At 37.0% G+C, this 19,143-nt stretch overlaps 2 protein-coding genes across 2 annotated transcripts; both read right to left on the bottom strand.

The window, feature by feature from the left end:
• Positions 1–623: 623 nt before the first annotated feature.
• LOC111792740 (pentatricopeptide repeat-containing protein At2g15690, mitochondrial-like) lies at positions 624–2,840 on the bottom strand. Its single transcript, XM_023674316.1, has one exon. The coding sequence runs from the start codon at positions 2,798–2,800 to the stop codon at positions 1,007–1,009; it is 1,794 nt and encodes a 597-aa protein (XP_023530084.1). The 5' UTR covers positions 2,801–2,840; the 3' UTR covers positions 624–1,006.
• Positions 2,841–4,818: 1,978 nt separating this feature from the next.
• Positions 4,819–12,465, bottom strand: LOC111792770 (B3 domain-containing protein At3g19184). The gene is made up of 7 exons (XM_023674352.1): positions 12,156–12,465; positions 11,955–12,056; positions 11,743–11,783; positions 11,490–11,652; positions 11,127–11,333; positions 5,209–5,425; positions 4,819–5,047 (listed from the first exon to the last, which is right to left on the bottom strand). The coding sequence occupies exons 1-7, from the start codon at positions 12,285–12,287 to the stop codon at positions 5,037–5,039; spliced, it is 873 nt and encodes a 290-aa protein (XP_023530120.1). The 5' UTR covers positions 12,288–12,465; the 3' UTR covers positions 4,819–5,036.
• Positions 12,466–19,143: the final 6,678 nt, after the last annotated feature.

Raw genomic sequence — 19,143 nt, 5'->3', positions numbered from 1 at the left:
TAAAAAAATCTAAAAAAAAAAAAAAAAAAAAAAAAAAAAAAAAAAAAAAAAAAAAAAAAAAAAAAAAAAAANATTTTCATAATTTTGAGAATTATTTTAATTATTTAATCCTAAAATTAAAAATAAATAAATATATAAAAACTCCTATTCCTCACACAATCTCAATTAATTCCTCCAAATCTTAGGTTAATTTCTAATTACATGAAGTTGGAGATTAGGTTTTTAATTAAATAATAATAATAATAGTTTTGTGATAAAATGGACTAAAATGTCCCTAAAGGTTTCTGATTGGTGGAAATTATAGACTGTTTTTATATAATTATGAGACATAAATTAGTTGGTATAATTTTAATTGAATAAAAATTGTAAAAAGTTAAATTCTTATATTAAATTATTTGAATTAATTAAAGATATTTAATATATTACTCATTTACTAATAGTTTCAATAAATGCATTATTACATCAATTTAGCATATTTAATATATTTGAAAGGAAAAAATATCAAATTTAACTCCTAAACTTTTGATAAAAAAAAATTAAACTATTTGATACTGTTATTTTCCTTTGCAATCCTATCAAATTTGCATCATACAAGAGAGTATTGTTGATGCTGTTTAGAACTGTAATGAAGTAACAATAAAACTACTATGCTTCCAAACCATGTCTCTCTTAAAATGTTTGAAATCAGGAAAGCTTTAACAAAGAATTCAAGGTATGGTATGCCACTCCCATGTTTCCTTTTGCTATAATACTTCATAACTCCTTTCTAATTCAGTTCAACAAGGAACGGTAGCAAAAGAAGATTAAAAAACATGATGATAAGACGAATGATTAGGCATGAGGATAAGCATACCGTGCGAGGCGGGCTAGCTCATCTCCGATCGGTACCTCGTTCCTGGGTTTGGATAATCATTTTGATGGTTCAACACTTTACATCGAGCTGCTGCTATTGGGATGATAAACTCATCGGGTACCTGTTGTGGGGTGTTGTAGAATGATGATGGGTTTACCAGTAATCCCCACAAGAACATTTACCATCCTTAAAATGATGGAACCGTTTGTTGTCCCTCACAATTAACTCTCTCCCAACAATTCTAGACATGATTTTGATGGCGTTGTGACAGTCACCACATATCCTTAAGTTCTTAATAATCCTAAGAGGTGTTCGTGCCGGAGTACTGATCAACCCGTATGCGATTGCCAATCGTTCACTATGATATAGCAATGCCTGTTCTTTGGCCTCCTGATCGATATCGTGAAGAACGTATCGAGTATCAGGAACATACCCTTGTTCTTTCATTGCCTTTAAAGCCTTCAACTTCTCGTCATCTTTGTAGAGAGTTGGATTTCTGAATTCACTAATCCTGTTCTTCCCATCAAGCATGCTAATTGCAGACCGCCTTTTGGGAGGTGGTGTAGGTATCTTCTTACTCGAGGCAGCTTTCGTCGGGCCCAGATCCACAATTAGCTCCTCTGCATAGTCTTCAAGATCAACATCTCCATGAATTCTAGCATAGTTTTTCAAAGTCTCCCATATCTCAACCGTCGGCTCCATGGGCAGTTTTTCGACGTACTCGAAAGCTTCGTTCATGTGCCCAGGTTCTCCAAGGACACCCAAGAGCCCCAAATAATGATCCAGATCTGGGTTGATTTGATAATCACTTTTCATTGACTCAAAGTACATAAATCCTTCTTCTATAGCACTCGCACTAGCACAAGCTCGCATTACATAAAGAAATGTTTGTGAATTGGGTTGCAATCCCAGCTTCTTCATACTCTCAAATAACTCCAGACCCTCATCACCCAATCCATTCTCTGCATATCCTTTTATCATCAAATGCCAAGAGTCAATATTCCTGTCAGGCATATGGTCGAACACCCTCCGTGCATCACTCATGCTTCCACATTTCCCATACATCTCAAGAACTTTATTATTCAATTGCAAATCGCTTCTATAAGTTGACTGTAAAAAGTAATCATGAACTACTTTAGCATTGTCGAATGAATTTGATTTCCCACACAGATCAAACAACACAAGGAAACAATCAGCATCAGCTTTAACACCCTCTTTCAACAACTCAACAGCTTCTTTAATCTTTCCCTCTTCACAAAAGCGCCGCAGTTCATCAGTAGGAGATACAGAGGGATTTAGTGCTTGATTTTGAGAACCATGCCCTTGAACCCCAGCTTGATTATTCAACTGATAAGAATTCTCTACTTGTGGGTTCCCCTGCCCAGGCCTTCCAAATTGTGGGTATCCCTGATTTTGATTGTTCCATTGGTTGGGGCTTCTTTGTTGCTGATAATTGAAATGTTGAGCGTTCGGCTGCGGAGGATTTTGATACTGCGGGTAGCTCTGATTCGGAGGATTCCACGAATTAGGGTTACCGGCTTGAGAATAGCCCTGACCCTGCCGGGAAAATCCAGGATTCGGGTGAGAGCTCTGGTTCTCACTCCGATAATTCATTTGATTATTAGAGCTTCCCTGTGGAACATAGTCGCGATTCTGAAACTCCGAGAACGACTGATTATTAAAATTCCCACTCCGAGAATGAACTTGGTTCGGTGAGCCCCATTGGCCCTGAAGAAATCGAGGATCGGATGAAGAACGTTGTTGCGGCGGTGGAGGGAAATTTGAGAAATCATTAGGGGTTGCCGAGGTGCATAGGGCTTTGATTAGAGTCTCTGTCTGGTTTCCGCAAGAAAATGTAAAACGAGAAGGGAGAGAAGACCGTACCTTGAAGAAGAAGGAGATAAGAATGGGGGTTCGAGCACGCCGGACCGCCATGAGAGACGCCATTTCTGATCGGAAATGGCCTAAACCCTAAGAAAAGGTTGAATGAAACCTCAGCCATTACTTCCAGCTTAAGGAGGAGAGTTTTCAATTTGCATTGGGCTCAGATGTGGGCTTAGATCAAGGCCCAATTTTAAAAGAGGCCCAATATGTTTAATTTTGACAAATTATCATTTTATAAGGACTAATTATCAAGCTAGTGCCAATTGAGCCGAATCGTAACTTTACATTGTTTTGCTTCTCGTGAATTTTTAATGTTGTTTGGTTCTTTTCAATCCGTTAAATTTCACCATGTATATGTGACACCCGAGTCAAAAAAGAGATACATGAATGAACCGAAACTACGTTCGAATGTGACTCATTCTTAGGATAGGATGGTTAAAAATGTTTAAAATAATTGAAAGTCACTACCTATACCAATAAGGTGCACGTTTCCTTTCCAGTGGCTCAATCATAGGAACTTCAAGGTTAAATGTGCTTTGTTTTCGAGTAATTATCGAATATAAGGTTTGTCTTGCATAATTTATTATGTCGTGATGGAAAGTATATGAACTTCATGCATAACTGTGTGTTCACGTGTATCAAGATACTTCGCCCATTTTGATGAACATGGACACATACACTATGAGACTAAGTATGACAAGTATATTTGTCATGGTGATATGATAGTCGATATTCCTTCCAAGTGTTCAGCAACAATCCGTTAGCTAGTGCTAGCCCGACCAGCAGGCACATGGGGTGTGCGAGCCCGCCTACTGGATCCACGTTCGCATGTATGAGTCGTATATAGAGAATATTATGCATTCAATTTAGCTCGAACTGGAAACTCGCCTAAGAGTGAAATAATGTTTTAAATGATAGGTCCCACCATGTTGACAATAGTGAGATCACTTATTGAGTAATTTAAAAAATACTGAGCCATTTGTTATTCTTATCTTTCAAGTAAATGCAAGACACCACAATACAAATGACGTAGACGATGTGTGAAGACCATCAAATCAAAGACCATCAAACCAATGCTAAGGTAGTTCATTTCATTTCTTATATGTCTTTTTGATTAATTTAAGAATTTTATTTTTTAACGTGTAAAAACAAACCGTCTTTAACATTTAAAAGTTATTTTTAAGCACTTAAAAATCTTACGGGCGAAAAGAATTTTCTTTTTCTTTGGCTAACCTGCAATTTTCTAGCATCTGATTGAGCAATTTGTCGTAAGGAAATTGTCGGACTAAAAACAATAAGGTAGATAGATAACCCACGACCTTACGACTTTAGGAGGAGATTGTTACACCATTCACACAATTAAAGTTGGAACGTGGAATGACGTTAATGGAGAACACGATCCTCCCATCATAGACGTGGACAACAAAACTACGATCTCCCAGGTAAAAAATCCAATTTCGCACCACCGGATCTAGCACATAGAAATCAAATTCCACTACATTTATGAATATGCAGATAGGGGCTCATCAAGATTGATTTCATCCGAACAGAGGAACAGCTTGGAGACATTTTCACCAAATCTCTGTCGCGGGTGAAATTTGAAGAACTTCACTTGAAGATCGAACTTCAAACAATAAGGTAGATATACATCAGACTTGTTAGATAAATCCCTGTTTTTATGTTAAAATCATTTTATTTTCTAACTGGAATGATTTAATTAAGTTGCGACTCCTCCCCAGTTTTAAGATATAATTGTTATACTCCTCCCCAGTTTTAAGATATAATTGTTATTTAAATATGACAATTGAATGAGTAACAGATCATCCGTATTCAGCACAAACTCTTAAATATCGTCTCTTGAACGAGGAACAGATCATCTGTATTCAACACAAAATTTTAAATATCCTCTCTCTTGTGTGTTTTTTTTTTTTTTTCTTGTTCCAGCTGATTTTCCTTAGACAATTTCAGCAAATTGCTCATTAAATAGTATCAGAATAAGGTTTAATCTACCGGTGGTATATCATTGCGGAGGAGCCAATTTTATCAAAGTGATTAGCTCAATGGGTTAGAACGGAGAGAGGTATCTAACAGCATCATTTCATTTCCAGAAACTCGAGAGAGGTGTTGCTCCAGATCATCAAAAACAGGGTCATTTCATGAACATAACCTGATATTACAATTACAACAGTCCAGAGAGAGAGAGCTAAGACTGACAATTACCTGAAAGCTCCCTTGTTTTTCCTTAGTCAAAATGCCATGGATACTTCTAATAAACAATGTGGCAAAGCCAATGTCCGAGTTACTTCTTCCCTGCCAGAAAAAAATGAACAAATTACCAGTGAATACGAGACATCAAAATTGAATGCTGATTACTTGTAAACTCAGTAATTGTTTGACCCTCTTTTCAGGCATCCATTACCATTCAAAAACATGTGAACAGCAACACTAAAAAACGCATACGAAAACCAAACCTTTACTTGCTGATCTAGTACTTCTTTTGCCACTCTTTTCGAGTTGGGAGACCTCGGAATCCTCGCATTTATCTGATTTATCTTCAGAATTATTTGCCATGATTTTGTGCCCTGATGATCTGGTACTTCTTTGCCCACTTTTTTCCGATTGGGTATCATCGGAATCCTCATTGGTATCTTCTTTGTCTTCCAAATTGTACGCCCTGATGATATATACCTATGAATGCAAGGCTAAGTTCATCACTAAAAATATTTACTCAAATTTCAGATAGGATTCGAGACACTTTTCGTGTCATTTCTGTGAGATTCATCTCAACCTTAAAGCCTGCGCTTGACAAATGGATGGTGAAATAACTGATATGAAGAGAAAGGAGAATTTTTATGTCGACCCATTTTTAACAATGCTAAGTCAATTCCATCATGATTTCATGAAGAAGAATAAAGTGAGTTACATTAGGAATATAGAAATGCTCGAGAATCTGCATGAACCGTCTTGAGTATCCCATCCTGCCACCCCCACACTACCAAAATGTACTTCCTCTTGTAATTAGTTCGAGGGATCTAGAGAAGGAGACTTTGTTCGAGGGCTCTAGAGAATCAAACAAGTATCGAATAAAGGATGTACTTTGTTCGAGGGCTCTAGAGAAGGAGACCTCAAGGGGAGGCTCTATGATGTACTTTGTTTGAGGGGAGGATTGTTGAGGATTATTGAGAGGAGTAGTCCCACGTTGGCTAATTAAGAAGAAGATCATGAGTTTATAAGTAAGAAACAATGTCTCCATTGTTATGAGGCCTTTCAGGGAAACCAAAAGCAAAGCCATGAGAGTGGTGGAGCAAGGAATTTATGCCGCAGCAGAAGGAGAAGTTCTTTCTGAAGGACAAAAGAAAGCAATTGAAGATTTTAAGTCAAAGGATTTAAAAGCCAAAAACTATCTCTTCCAAGCCCTATATCGTCCAACTCAAGAAACCATTATGAAGAAATACACAGCCAAGGATATTTGGGACTCCTTGAAACAGAAGTATCAGGGAACAACTCGAATCAAACGTGCACAATTGCAAGCTCTTCGCAAAGACTGAGAGGTTCTTCACATGAAGACGGGAGAATCAATGTTAGACTACTTTACTCGAACTCTCATAATTGTCAATAGAAAGAAAATTCATGGAGAGAAGATGACAGGCATTGACATCATAAAAAAGATCCTAAGATATATGACTTCTCAGTTCGACTATGTCGTTTGCTCCATGAGGAGTCTAATGATCTGGATTCCTTATCCATTGATGAGTTACAAAGTAGTCTCTTAGTGCACGAGCAACACATGAATGGTTTGTGAGGAAGAACAAGCTCTAAAAGTCACACATGATGAAAGTTTTGGCAGTAGAGGAAGAGGACGTGGTGGCTTTTGAGGACGAGGTAGAGAAAAAGATCAACAAAGCTTTGACAAATCAACCGTGGAATGTTACAACTGCCATGAATTAGGACATAACCAATATGCCATGAATTAGGACATAACCAATATGAGTGTCCCTTGGGCGAATGAAAAGTAAATTATGCAAAAATCAAAGAAGATATGCTATTAATTAATGGCCTATGCAGATGGGAAGAAAGCTGAAAAGAACAACATTTAGTTTCTTGACTCTGGATGCAGCAACCACATGCGGAAAGAAGGAACTTTTCTATCATATTGATGAGAAGTTTCGACAAACTATGAAGTCGGGTGACAACTCAAGCATGTGTTGTCTTTTGACAATCGACGTTGGTGAGAGGGAATTGTTGACGGAGTAAAAATAGCTGAAGGAAATTTGTTGAAAGAAAATGAAAACAGAAAGCATAAGAAAATAACAGAGACAACAAAACTTTCAGATTTGACTTTGCTAAAAAAAAGCGCCAAAGTGACCAACAAAATCTGTGCCACCTATACAAAGGGTAATCCATTCGACCTAAAATGGTCAAAAGAAAATATTCAACCAACTAAATAAAAACGTGTAAAAGCTAAATAAAGAAACCTCATTTCTTATCTAACAATCTCTTCCTAAAACTTGTGGCATATTCACCCTATTATTTGAACTCCATCTTTGAACGAAGTTCCTCAAATTTTACCCCAGAGAGTTGGTGAAGATGTCTCCAAGCTGTTCCTATGTTTGGATGAAGTTAATCTTGATAAGCCCCCGATCTGCACACTCCCTGATGTAATGGAACCTGATCTCTATGTGCTTGTTCCGGTCGTGCAAGATTGAATTTTTTATCAGGGAGATCGTAGCTTTGTTGTCCACATACAGCATTGGTGGATCGCCTCCTCTTCCGATGAGTTCTTCCATCAGTTGCGCAAGCCAGACCCCCTGTGTTGCTATCATCGAAGCGGCAATATACTCTAGACTCCACGTCTTGTTCTTAGTGATGAACGTCATCTCTTCCTACATTGCCTTCAGCCAACACGGGTTTCTTTCTGTTTTGGTGAAGGAGTTCGGTTCATCTGCGCTGATGGCATGCAGTTCAGCCACCTTTTCTTCGAGCTCGCGTGCTGCCAGTCCCGGTGGTTCACCTCCTCCCAGTAGGTCTTCAATCCTCCAGTATCTGGTCGTCAGACCATCATTGATCGGCATCCAGCGTCGAGTCTGCAGTATGTGGTGTTGCGAACTCCACTGGTTTAAGGGGCTTTGCAAGAGTTACGGTCAGCGTTGGCGTAGGCATGTCCGATGCAGCTGCTGGAGGCAGTGACAGTGCCCGATGCTGCCTCCTTCTCTCAGCTCGGTGACGAGGTACTCCACCGTGAACTGATTTGGGTTTTGGTCCGCCTCAATCACGTCGTTCCACCGCCAGAAGGTGTTCTCGTCAAAGATGATGTCGCACGAGACGTGAGGTCGCCTCTCCGCAGGATCATAGAGCCTATACGCCTTGCTCTCGAGTTCGTAGCCGATGAAGACGACCTTCAGCCCCCTAGGATCAAGCTTGGCGAGGTGGGGACGCGCGTCCTTCATGTATGCGATGCAGCCGAATACTCGGAGATGATGTACTGTTGGCTTCTTATTGTATCAGGCCTCGTGTGGCGTCTTCCCGTCGAGGCTTCGCGTTGACGACCGATTGAGGAGGTAGACAACCGTCATGACCACCTCTCCCCAGAACCTCCTGGGCATCCTAGCCGTCATTAGCAATGACCTTGCTGTCCCGACGATGGTCTAATTTTGGCGCTCCACCACCCCATTCTGCTAGGGGGGAGTAGGGCGTCATTATGTGCCGCTGCAGGCTGAGCTCATCACAGTACTTACCGAAGCTCACCGAGGTGATTTCTCTGCCTCGGTCTGTGCGCAACACTTGCATCTTCTTCCCGTATTCGGCCTCTGCCGCCTCACTTTTCGCTTGCAGCAGAATCAGCCACATGGAGCGGCTTTTGTCATCGACCAGCAAGAGGAAGAGCCATCACCTGCCCTTTGTCACGCCCACTTGGAGCTCTTCCTCGGGTTTGACGCTCACCAAAGTAGTTACGTCGTCGATTACCTCCGTGGATTTGGAATCGAAATTGGGGACGTCAGATAGGACCGATGCGCTCACCATGAAAAGAGCCAGCCTTCCTCCTCGGATTGGGCCACATTGGGCTTTCTCTTTGTTCCTGAGCTTACTCCAACAATTCTTGCTCAGGTGGCCTTTCTTCCTGCAGTTCGAGCACTAGATCGGCCAGCCATCAGTGTTTTTGATAGACTCGGCTTCTCCACAATGATATATCACCGGTAGATGAACCTTGCTCTGATACCACTTGTTGTCTTTTGACAATCGACGTTGGTGAGAGGAAATCGTTGACGGAGTAAAAATAGCCGAAGGAAATTTGTTGAAAGAAAATGAAAACATAAACGGTAAGAAAATAACAAAGAGAACGAAACCTTGGGATTTAACTTTGTTGAAAAAAGTCTGTTTTGTTTCTCATTAGATTCACTTATTTAAATAACTATTCTACCCCTAAAAACCGCCAAGGTGGCCAACTAAATCTGTCACTTCCCCTAAATAGGGCACAAATGACAAAAGGGTAATCCATTGGGAGTGTATGTCAAATGGTCAAAATAAAATATTTAATCACTAAGTAAAAACGTGTAAAAGCTAAATAAAAAAATTGCAGGCTTTTATTTAACAGTATGGTTGTGATGGGCAAAGGAAATGTAAAGATTAAAGTAAATGAGATTGTGTCAATAACCATCGAGGTATTTTATGTACCAGACTTGAAGGACAACGGCAAGAAAAAGGTCTTGCAATTCTTATACAAAAAGGAGGATGTAGGATTTATCATTCTAACAAAGAGTTGATTGTAGAGACTTCAATGACATTAAATAGAAGGTTTACTCTACTTGTTCAATCTCTACCAAAAGAACAATCTTGCTTCAATGCTATTACAGAAGATCCTGCAAGAACATGGCATTGTCGATATGGGCATCTAAGTTATGAAGGACTGAAGACACTTCAAGAGAAGGACATGGTGCAAGGATTGCCGGTCCTTAAAGCTCCCTTAAAAGTATGTGAAGGTTGTTTGATAGGAAAACAACAAAGAAATCCGTTTCCTAAAGAAAGCACATGGAGAGCATCTTAAATTCTTCAACTTGTACATATTGACATATGCAGACCGACCACACCCATCTCCAACAGAAAAAAGAGGAATTTTATCCGTTTCATCGATGATTTCAGTCGAAAAACTTGGATTTTCTTCTTGGCTGAAAAATCAAAAGCTTTCTCCATTTTTAAAAGATTCTAAGAGTATGGTTGAAAAAGAAACTGGTAGATACTTGGAGGGCTTGAGAATTAATTGAGGTGGTGAATTCACATCCAAAGAATTCACTAGCTTTTGTAATGAAAATGGTATTCAAAGGCAACTGACAGCGGTTTATACTCCTCAACAAAAAAGAAAAACAGGACAATTATGAATATGGTTAGATGCATGTTGATAGAGAAAAAGGTATCAAAAGCTTTGTAGGTGGAAGCAGCAAGCTGGACGGTTCATATTCTCAATAGAAGCCCCACTCTAGCCGTGATGCATATGACTCCAAAAGAAGCTTGGAGCGGATAAATCATCCGTTTCACATTTCATAATTTTTGGATGTATTATGTATGTTCATGTCCCAGACAACAAAATAACAAAGCTTGAGGATAAAGTTTGAAGTGTGTATTACTTGAAGCTAGTGAGGAGTCAAAGGCATATAGACTTTATGATCTAGTCTCACATAAACTAATTGTTAGTAGAGATGTGAAGTTTAAGGAAGAAAATGGCTAGGATTGGCACAAAACCCATCAAGAAGAAGTTACAATTGATCTAGAATTGAGTAATGATACCTGCAATGAAGTTGAAAGCTCGGAGGATAAAGTATACAATGATGATTCATGTGACTCAATACAAGAACACTCATTTGTTGATGCTGAAAGAAGAATTAGAAGGCCACCAAGATGGATGGATGATTATGAGAGTGGTGAAGGTTTTTCTAAAGACGAAAATATTACATGTGTAGCCTTGTTTGCAGGAGGTGATCCTATTCATTACACAGAAGCGGCCAAAAGCTCTAAATAGAGGAAAGCTATGGATGCAGAAATAGAAGTCATTGAAAGAAACGATACTTGGGAATTACAGACATCATGACCAAACCTTTAAAACTTGATGTTTTTCTGAAGATGCGTGATATGTTGGGGGTTTGTTCAGAGTCAAGTATAAACTAATGCCGATAGTTGTTTTAGTTCGTCAAAAAAGATAACTTTGTTTGTATATTGAATTTAGTTTTCTCCTTTTTTAACACTAACAAACTATGTCGTAAACCTCAAACTAAATGTGCTAGATTAAATGTGCTAGATTAAATGTGCATAGACCCATCAAACTCAGTCATATGAAAAGATGCTTGGCCAATGCAGAATATTTGAAACTAGGCAATGAATTAATTTTCTAGACAATCACCTTGAATTCAGTTGGCTTAGTTAAGTGAAACACCAAAGCATCCCCATCTACTAACTGGTGATCAATGGCAAACCCTCTCCAACCACCACTAAGACCTGTTTTCTCGGCAAGGTATTTTGTTTGGAACTCATTTCCATCCTCGTCCAGCAGAATAACCATTTCATCCTCACGGGGAAGGTGTTGCTTGCAAAATTGAACTGGAAGACCCTATAAGAAACTTCTTAAGACAACATCAGTGCAATAAGTGCCTAATATACATACTTTGTCAAATCATAAGCTTTAAAAATGAATCAAAGCTCACAAAATTCAGTAAAATGATCTACAAAAAGCAAAGCAGTTTGATCAGAAATATCATGAACTGACCAGCCAAAATCCCCCGGTGACATGTGATTGAAGCATTGGCTTCACAAAACTTGGGTATCTAGAATCCAGGCTAGATTGAAGGTCTCGTGCTCTGTCAATAGCATATTGCCTTTCTTCATGTGAAGCATAAACCCGATTCAACAAATCTCTCCGTTGATATGTCCTGTTAGGCCAATCATTTTCGCTTTCTTAAGTTAAAAAGACACTAAAAATTCCAAGTAAAAGTAATTTGAAACCAGATTTTCTTGCATACCTTTTATAACTTCTGTTACCTGGAAGTGGTTCAATGGGCACCTGCAGAGGCCAATAAGATATGAACATTAACCTACATTGTGAAAGCCCACCGAGAGAGAAGAACGAACAATCCAAAACAGGTAATACCAAAATAATGAATCTAAATGCTTAAATTAGAAACTGTTCAATGAAAAAGGGCGTCAAAATCAAAATGAAGAACTCAAAGTCTACCTCCTTATAGTTCGGAGGGGGTTTATCCGCAAATCGGCTGGACCTTCTAACACTGAAGGACGAGATATCGTGTGGTTGGCGAGGACGCTTTAGCTGTTTCGTCTATCAGAATCCATACAAAGAGAGAGAACATGCTTCAAATTCATTATCATGTTGGAATATACATTGGATTATGAAGCATTTTGAACAACGGAAACCTACCGGAGAGGATTTAGTGCTGGAAGATTTCAGAGCATCGGCAAGCTTGTTGAGATTAAGCTCTTCCATCCTCTTCTTATTCTCCTCCAACCTCTGGCGTCGGCATTCCTCGTAAGTCAGGTTCGATTCCACCATTTTCCGGGAATCCAAACAGCACAATCCTTCAATCCCTTAATGCAAAGAGAACAAGAATCTGACCGTTCTAGAGCTGCCTGAGTGAACTGAAGTTTGTTCCCTTCGATTCTCCGGTGAGCGCCAATATGGAAAGCTCTGGCGCTAATTCGAATTCAAACCAAGCTTGTTCTGGTTCAGGCTCAGCTGTATGAGCAATGAACAGAGGAGATGAAGAAGTGGATTGGGCCTGGACCTGGTCACAATGGGCTCTACAGATTGCTACACTAAGCCCATTTACTATCCAAGGCCTTTTGGGCTAATTTGGAAAGCCCATGGGCTTGATAGTTCGAACTGAAATTGGAGAGGTGTTCATGGTTGACCAAATTTTATTTCGGCCCGACCTAGGTTCGGTGACCGGGTTAGCACCCCTCATCGCCTCTTTTACTCGAATTAGATGTGTTACAATGATCGCATGTGTTTGCATTCCCTAACCTCAACACTCTAACCTCAACCGTGGAGTCATTTATTGAATATTTTTTAAAATACTCAAAGCATATGCTACTCCTATGTTTCAAGCAAAGACAAGACGCATGATGTTGGCATCGCAATGAAAGAACATAGAACTTGTATAGGGTACTTGCATAGAGCATTGTTATTTCTATATTTACCTATGTTTATTTTAATATTTTTTTTTTTTACTATTTCAAGACCTTTTCTCAAACATGTAAGTCTATGATATTGTTTTATGAAGTCGTTTTAAATGAATGTTTTTGCATTAGTTATGCAAGATCTAATAAAAACCATTATCGACCAAACAAGAACTAACTTACTTACTTCTTGAGTGATAGTTTCACGATCCCAACCTTGCTCAAACTGTGGTCAATCTTCTTAACTATAATTCTATTCTATCGATAATGAAATATTTTCTACTACTTTGATGTGTGAGCGATCAAGTCAAAATGCTCAATAGCATATGAGAGTCAAAATCTCAATGAAACCGAGAAGCATGATCCAAGAGAAAAAAATGACAGCATTAATGTCTTGATGTTGTACTTAAAATCCATTAAACCAATGTTTTGTCCCGGTTTACCGAACAAATTTTTTTTATCGAATTTTTATGCTTTTCTCACATGTTATTTGGTAATGTTTTTGAATTTAAAGCAAATAAAATAAAACAAGAAATCAATAGTATTTTAATATATTTGAATTATAATACCATAAAACCAAGTAATTGGGAGGGATTGAGACAAGAGCATGGTTGACAACAAAATAGGTGACATTATTAGAAACCCCAATTCTTTATTTTAATAAAAAATTTAAAAATTAATTAGTAAATTAAGGTTTACTATTATGTATTGCCAACTCCTCTGAAAATATTTATTTAATAGGCATGTCACATCATTATTCTACTCATAACATTAATGATATAACTAATAAATAAAATTTAAACTCAAACAACATAATTGAATTTATTTAAAGTTTAAAATTTAAATGTAATGATTCACTTTTTAATATAATAATTTTTAAGGTAAAAACAAACTAAAAACTACACAAAAAAAAAAAAAAAAATTAAATCCAAATAACAAATATTCTAGTTTGTAAATAAATTAAGAGGCCTATGATATTTTAGAGTAAATAAATGGAATAATGCTGGAATAATGCAGAAGTATGATCAAAACACGATGATAGTCTCTCATGACAACTAAAAGTCTCTTCTCGTCACGGTCTTGCACATCTCAGTAAATTAGGTTCTAAATGTCCGGAAAAAGGCCAACCAGTGCTCCTATCATAATTTTACAACAAATTAATATATTACCGTAATCAATTCTGACCCAAAACCAAGTATACCAACTTGAAAAAAAGTAAACAAGTGTGGGCCTCGAACGAGTAGATTGTAAAATCTCACATCAATATGCTAATAGACCTTGAGGATGCATATACTTCCTATTTATTGATTCACCCAATAAACTACAAATGATAAGTGTAAAGATATTTAGTACTAAATTATAATTTACCATATATATCATATTTGATATTTTATTATAAGGTAAATATAGATATTTGTTTTCTTACCACAGATATTTTTACATTTATTTTTATTTCCATTTTTTAGTCTTTCCATATCTTTTCATTTATTTGATTATAAATAATATAATTTTCATTTCCTTTTTTAGTCTTTCCATATCTTTTCATTTATTTGATTATAAATAATATAATTTTCACACCTACCATATCCTTGTCATTTATTTGATTATAAATAATATAACTTTCCTTGTGGTGGATTAAGCAAACATTCTAAATGGTAAACTATAATTTAGCACTAAATATCCTTAACAATAAGTGTAAATAATATACCACGCACTAACTAAGTATGTATCATAAGGAATTCATGTCATTAAATGTATGAAAGTGTAAGGTTTATAATGAGCCATGTACCATGATTAAGATGCATGATCTCATACATGTTGTATGTCACAAGCATAAACGTACAAATGTGTAGTTACAATACAATATGCACTCCTTTCTTTCCGTTGGAAATTCTTATGTCTAGAGGTACATATACAAGCCTGCCTAGTAGATTCATGAGTATGCATCCAATATACAAGCCTGCCTAGTAGATTCATGAGTATGCATCCAATATACAAGCCTGCCTAGTAGATTCATGAGTATGCATCCAATATACAAGCCTGCCTAGTAGATTCATGAGTATGCATCCAATATACAAGCCTGCCTAGTAGATTCATGAGTATGCATCCAATATACAAGCCTGCCTAGTAGATTCATGAGTATGCATCCAATATACAAGCCTGCCTAGTAGATTCATGAGTATGCATCCAATATACAAGCCTGCCTAGTAGATTCATGAGTATGCATCCAATATACAAGCCTGCCTAGTAGATTCATGAGTATGCATCCAATTCTATTCGAAAAAAGAGATATAGTTAGTTGGTTTGGTGGAGAGTGTAATTTAAAGTTTGGTGAAAGAGTGAGAAAAAAGAAAGGTAGAAATTTTTTTAGGAAGGAACTCCCTTCGTCAGAAAGCAACAAATTAAACAGGATAGCTTTCAAAAAGTTGTTCTTCTTCATCTCCTCCGGTGAAGCAGCACCCACTGAACTTCCGGTAAACTACAGAATTCAAACTCAAAAGCTTCAAATATGCTTCAATGCTTGTTCATATTTTGCTATCATCAACGGCTGGAGCGGAGGTTAAAATATCATCATTAATTCAATAGGGTTAAGTCCAACTATTTTTATGAGTGACGGTAAGAAAATGATTTAGGATTTTAGGAATGGATTTAAGAAAATAATTTAGAAATTTTAAAAATAAATTTAAGTAAATGATTTAGATGAAAAACAAGAAATTTTAGGAATTGATTACTTGTCAAATACCCCTCCACTCTACTTAGTTTATCATTCCAAGAAATCCCAGCAGCCGTTTCTTTTTGTAAATCGTGTTCAACAGAAGAAACCTTCAATGACCTGCTTTGGAATCACAATGATGAAACATGAAAAGGGTCACAACATTAAATTCAAAATTGAAACGGGTATTTATTAGGGTCTAATGTTGATTTAATTATGAATTTATAGATAAGGAATACATTTTCATTAGTACGAAAAACAAGCTTCAAGAGCTGAACAATATCATACCAACTAATGTAGAGTTTTGTGATTTCTAATAGTACTCATCCCATCGAGAACCCAATCCATTTTGATTATTCAATTCAAACAATAAAAATTGAATTGACTTTTGAACGGTAAATTTTGTTGGGTTAGTTCAGCCACCAACCTAATTAATTAATTTAAAAGAATTTATTTGAAAAAGACTTTTTTTTTATTTATTATTTTTATTTTAATTAAAAGAATAAAAAAGGAATAATAATTGGAGAAAGAAGGTGTGGCCGCAGATCCAAAGCAAAGAACGCCGGGAAGACCACCACTCCACGTGCAGACCTCTTCCCTGCATCATTCCCTTCCCATTCTTCTCTATCCAATTTTAAAACTATTTCCTAAGCTTTTTTTTTTTTAATAAATATTTCTTTTTCTTGGAATTGGTCTTTCGGAGAAATTAAAAGAATTGGGAAGGACTTCAAAAATAATTAAATTTACATCAATCAATATAAATCGATTAAATTAAAAATTAACTAAATTGGAAAAAATATTTTTTTGACTTTTGTAATAATAAAATAATATACAATAAGACGTTGCTTACGTATGTTTAATTATGCTATAAAAATGCAACAAAGAAATACGTACTATATATAGATATATATAGATATATTTGAAGAAATTGTTAGACGACTCTGATTCCCCAAAAGGCCTTCTACCAATGGAGTTAGTATTCCTCACTTATAAACTTATGATCATTCCCTAAATTAGCCGATGTGGAACTTCCATCATCCAACACCTCCCCTCGAACAAAGTGTGCCTCCCCTTAATCGAGGCTCGACTCCTTTGGAGTCTTAGTCATTTTTTACTGCCTTCGAGGAAACTCTCATGGCTTTGCTTTGGGTTTCTCCAAAAGGTCTTATATCAATGGAGTTAGTGTTCCTCACTTATAAACCCATGGTCATTCTCTAAATTATTAGCCGATGTAGGACCTTTCATCATCCAACAGAAATAATTTTATGGCTTTGCTTTGGGTTTCTCCAAAAGGTCTTATATCAATGGNACTCTCATGGCTTTGCTTTGGGTTTCTCCAAAAGGTCTTATATCAATGGAGTTAGTGTTCCTCACTTATAAACCCATGGTCATTCTCTAAATTATTAGCCGATGTAAGACTTTTCATCATCCAACAGAAATAATTTTATTACGAGACGTTGTTTAAAAAAAGAAAAAGAAAAGCATGAATTGTAATTTTGAAGCAAACAATAAATTGGAACATGTATATAGATGAATGAGTTATATAAATTACTGAAATTGAAGTAAGGTTTAAACAAAAATATTTGTGGATCAGACAGGATCATATGATGGCTGCTGCAATGAAATTAATATATACAACAGAACAGTAATATTTAATGACCATAAAGACACATTCACACAAGTAAAAGAAATTATCTGATTTCACAGTAGAGAGAGAGAGAGAGAGAGAGAGAGAGAGAGAGAGAGAGTTTTGACCTTGAATCAATGAAAGAAACAAGTGAACAAATGTTTTCTTAGTTTGTTTATGATTTTTGACATTTGTAGCACCTCAACCCAATTCTGCCAATTTCATTATCCACTCACCCTGTAATCTAAGCTAAGCTGCCTTTGCTCAACAATTAAATGGAAATTCAAAAAACTTATCTTATGTTTATCGCACAAATATCTTCTAAATTATCAATTCTAATAAGATAATGTAATAGGCCAAGTTTAACACTAGTAAATATTGTCTCTTTAGACTTTTCCTTTCGAACTCCTCATTTTAAAAATGGTCCATTAGCGAGATGTTTCCTCACCCTAATACAGAATGATTCGTACTTCTCTCCAACCGAATATAATGATCTCACAGTGGAGACGGGATGGGACCTGTAACTCATGAGACTTGTAACTCAGAGGATTAGAGCATGTGGTTACAAACCATGGTGTCGGGGTTCAAATCCCTCCTCGTTCACAACGGGCTAAAAAGGGAAGGACTTTTCCCTCTCTGGGGGTAGGAAAATCATGATCGGGATAGCGGACCCAAAGCTATGGAACTTGGGTGTGGGTCTTTTGTGGAAATGGAATGACCTTATCTTTTTATTTTTTCTTTTTCATTAATCCTCTTCAACTGAATCGATGTGAGATCTCACAATCTACCCCATTACAAAGAATGATTCGTTCTTCTCTCCAACGAAATCGATGTGGGATCTCACAATCCACCTACCTATGGGGCCCAGCGTTGTTTCCTTCTCTAATTGATGTGGGTCCTCCAATCCACCCCCTTCAGAAATTAGCCTCCTCGTTGGCACATTACCCATTGTCGAGCTCTGATATCAACGGTAAGGGTCCAAGCCTATTGCTAACAGATATTGTCCTCTTTGAGATCTCTTTTTCAAATTTTCCCTCAAGACTTTTAAATCGGACTTCTAGGGAGAGATGTCCACCTCCGGTAAAAGGGAACTCACTCACGGTTTCATGTAGGTGGGCTCTAGCTACGCTACTCTGAACCTTCATTGACCTCTAAGGTGTTAATGCAAGGCATTTCTTAAAAATATTCACTTTTTACACCTCACATGCATACACCTTCCTTGCCACTACAAAATTAATGCAATGGGTAAAAATGATATTCTTTTTACCCATTTGATATGAAAAAGAATGGACACTAACAACAAATATTATGAATCATAGGAACTTTTGGGTCATTATGAAATATGAAAACTAGTGAACAGATATTCTTGGAAATTTGGAAAAAGTACGACAGAGAATAATATATGATGAGAACATATTAAATCATGCATGTAATCAATCTTAAATGTAACAAAACTCCACAAATGGAACATTATCACAGGTGACAAAAGAGGTTCCAGTGAAAATTTTGGTTCCAAAGAACAGAAATTGTCTAACCTCAAATAGAAAAATTGTGGAAGGACAGAGAATTGTTTACCTTAGAACATTTCTGTTGAAGGGTGAATCCAAATTAACCGTCTGGAATAGTTGAAAGTGTTGATGGTCCCCGGGAATTGGTTCCTTTTGTTCTTGATGTTCATCTTTTTTTCCCCTTCCACGCTGAGAATCATATCCTGTTTTTACTCTGAAGAATATTCCACAAACAGATCTCAGATCTTAACAGCACATCATTCCGTAACACAAAATTCAGAAATATGCAAAAGGAGATTACACGTTTCCTTTTTTTTCTTCACAGAAAAATGAACATTCAAACAAAAAACACTTTTCTTACACAAAACGCAACCTCAAAAAG

Source organism: Cucurbita pepo, chromosome LG04, assembly GCF_002806865.2.
Source record: "Cucurbita pepo subsp. pepo cultivar mu-cu-16 chromosome LG04, ASM280686v2, whole genome shotgun sequence".
Taxonomy (NCBI): domain Eukaryota; kingdom Viridiplantae; phylum Streptophyta; class Magnoliopsida; order Cucurbitales; family Cucurbitaceae; genus Cucurbita; species Cucurbita pepo.
The sequence above is the reverse complement of the archived record's forward strand: the minus strand, read 5'-3'. Positions and strand labels throughout refer to the sequence as shown.

What these genes read in the sequence shown, in the direction of transcription:
- LOC111792740 (XM_023674316.1), bottom strand. Translation starts at nt 2,800, where the DNA reads ATGGCGTCTCTCATGGCGGTCCGGCGTGCTCGAACCCCCATTCTTATC.
- LOC111792770 (XM_023674352.1), bottom strand. Translation starts at nt 12,287, where the DNA reads ATGGTGGAATCGAACCTGACTTACGAGGAATGCCGACGCCAGAGGTTG. An exon ending in CCAGCACTAAATCCTCTCCG is followed by an intron (nt 12,057 to 12,155) that starts GTAGGTTTCCGT and finishes GGATTCTGATAG; the next exon opens with ACGAAACAGCTAAAGCGTCC. An exon ending in TCACCGGGGGATTTTGGCTG is followed by an intron (nt 11,334 to 11,489) that starts GTCAGTTCATGA and finishes AGTTTCTTATAG; the next exon opens with GGTCTTCCAGTTCAATTTTG.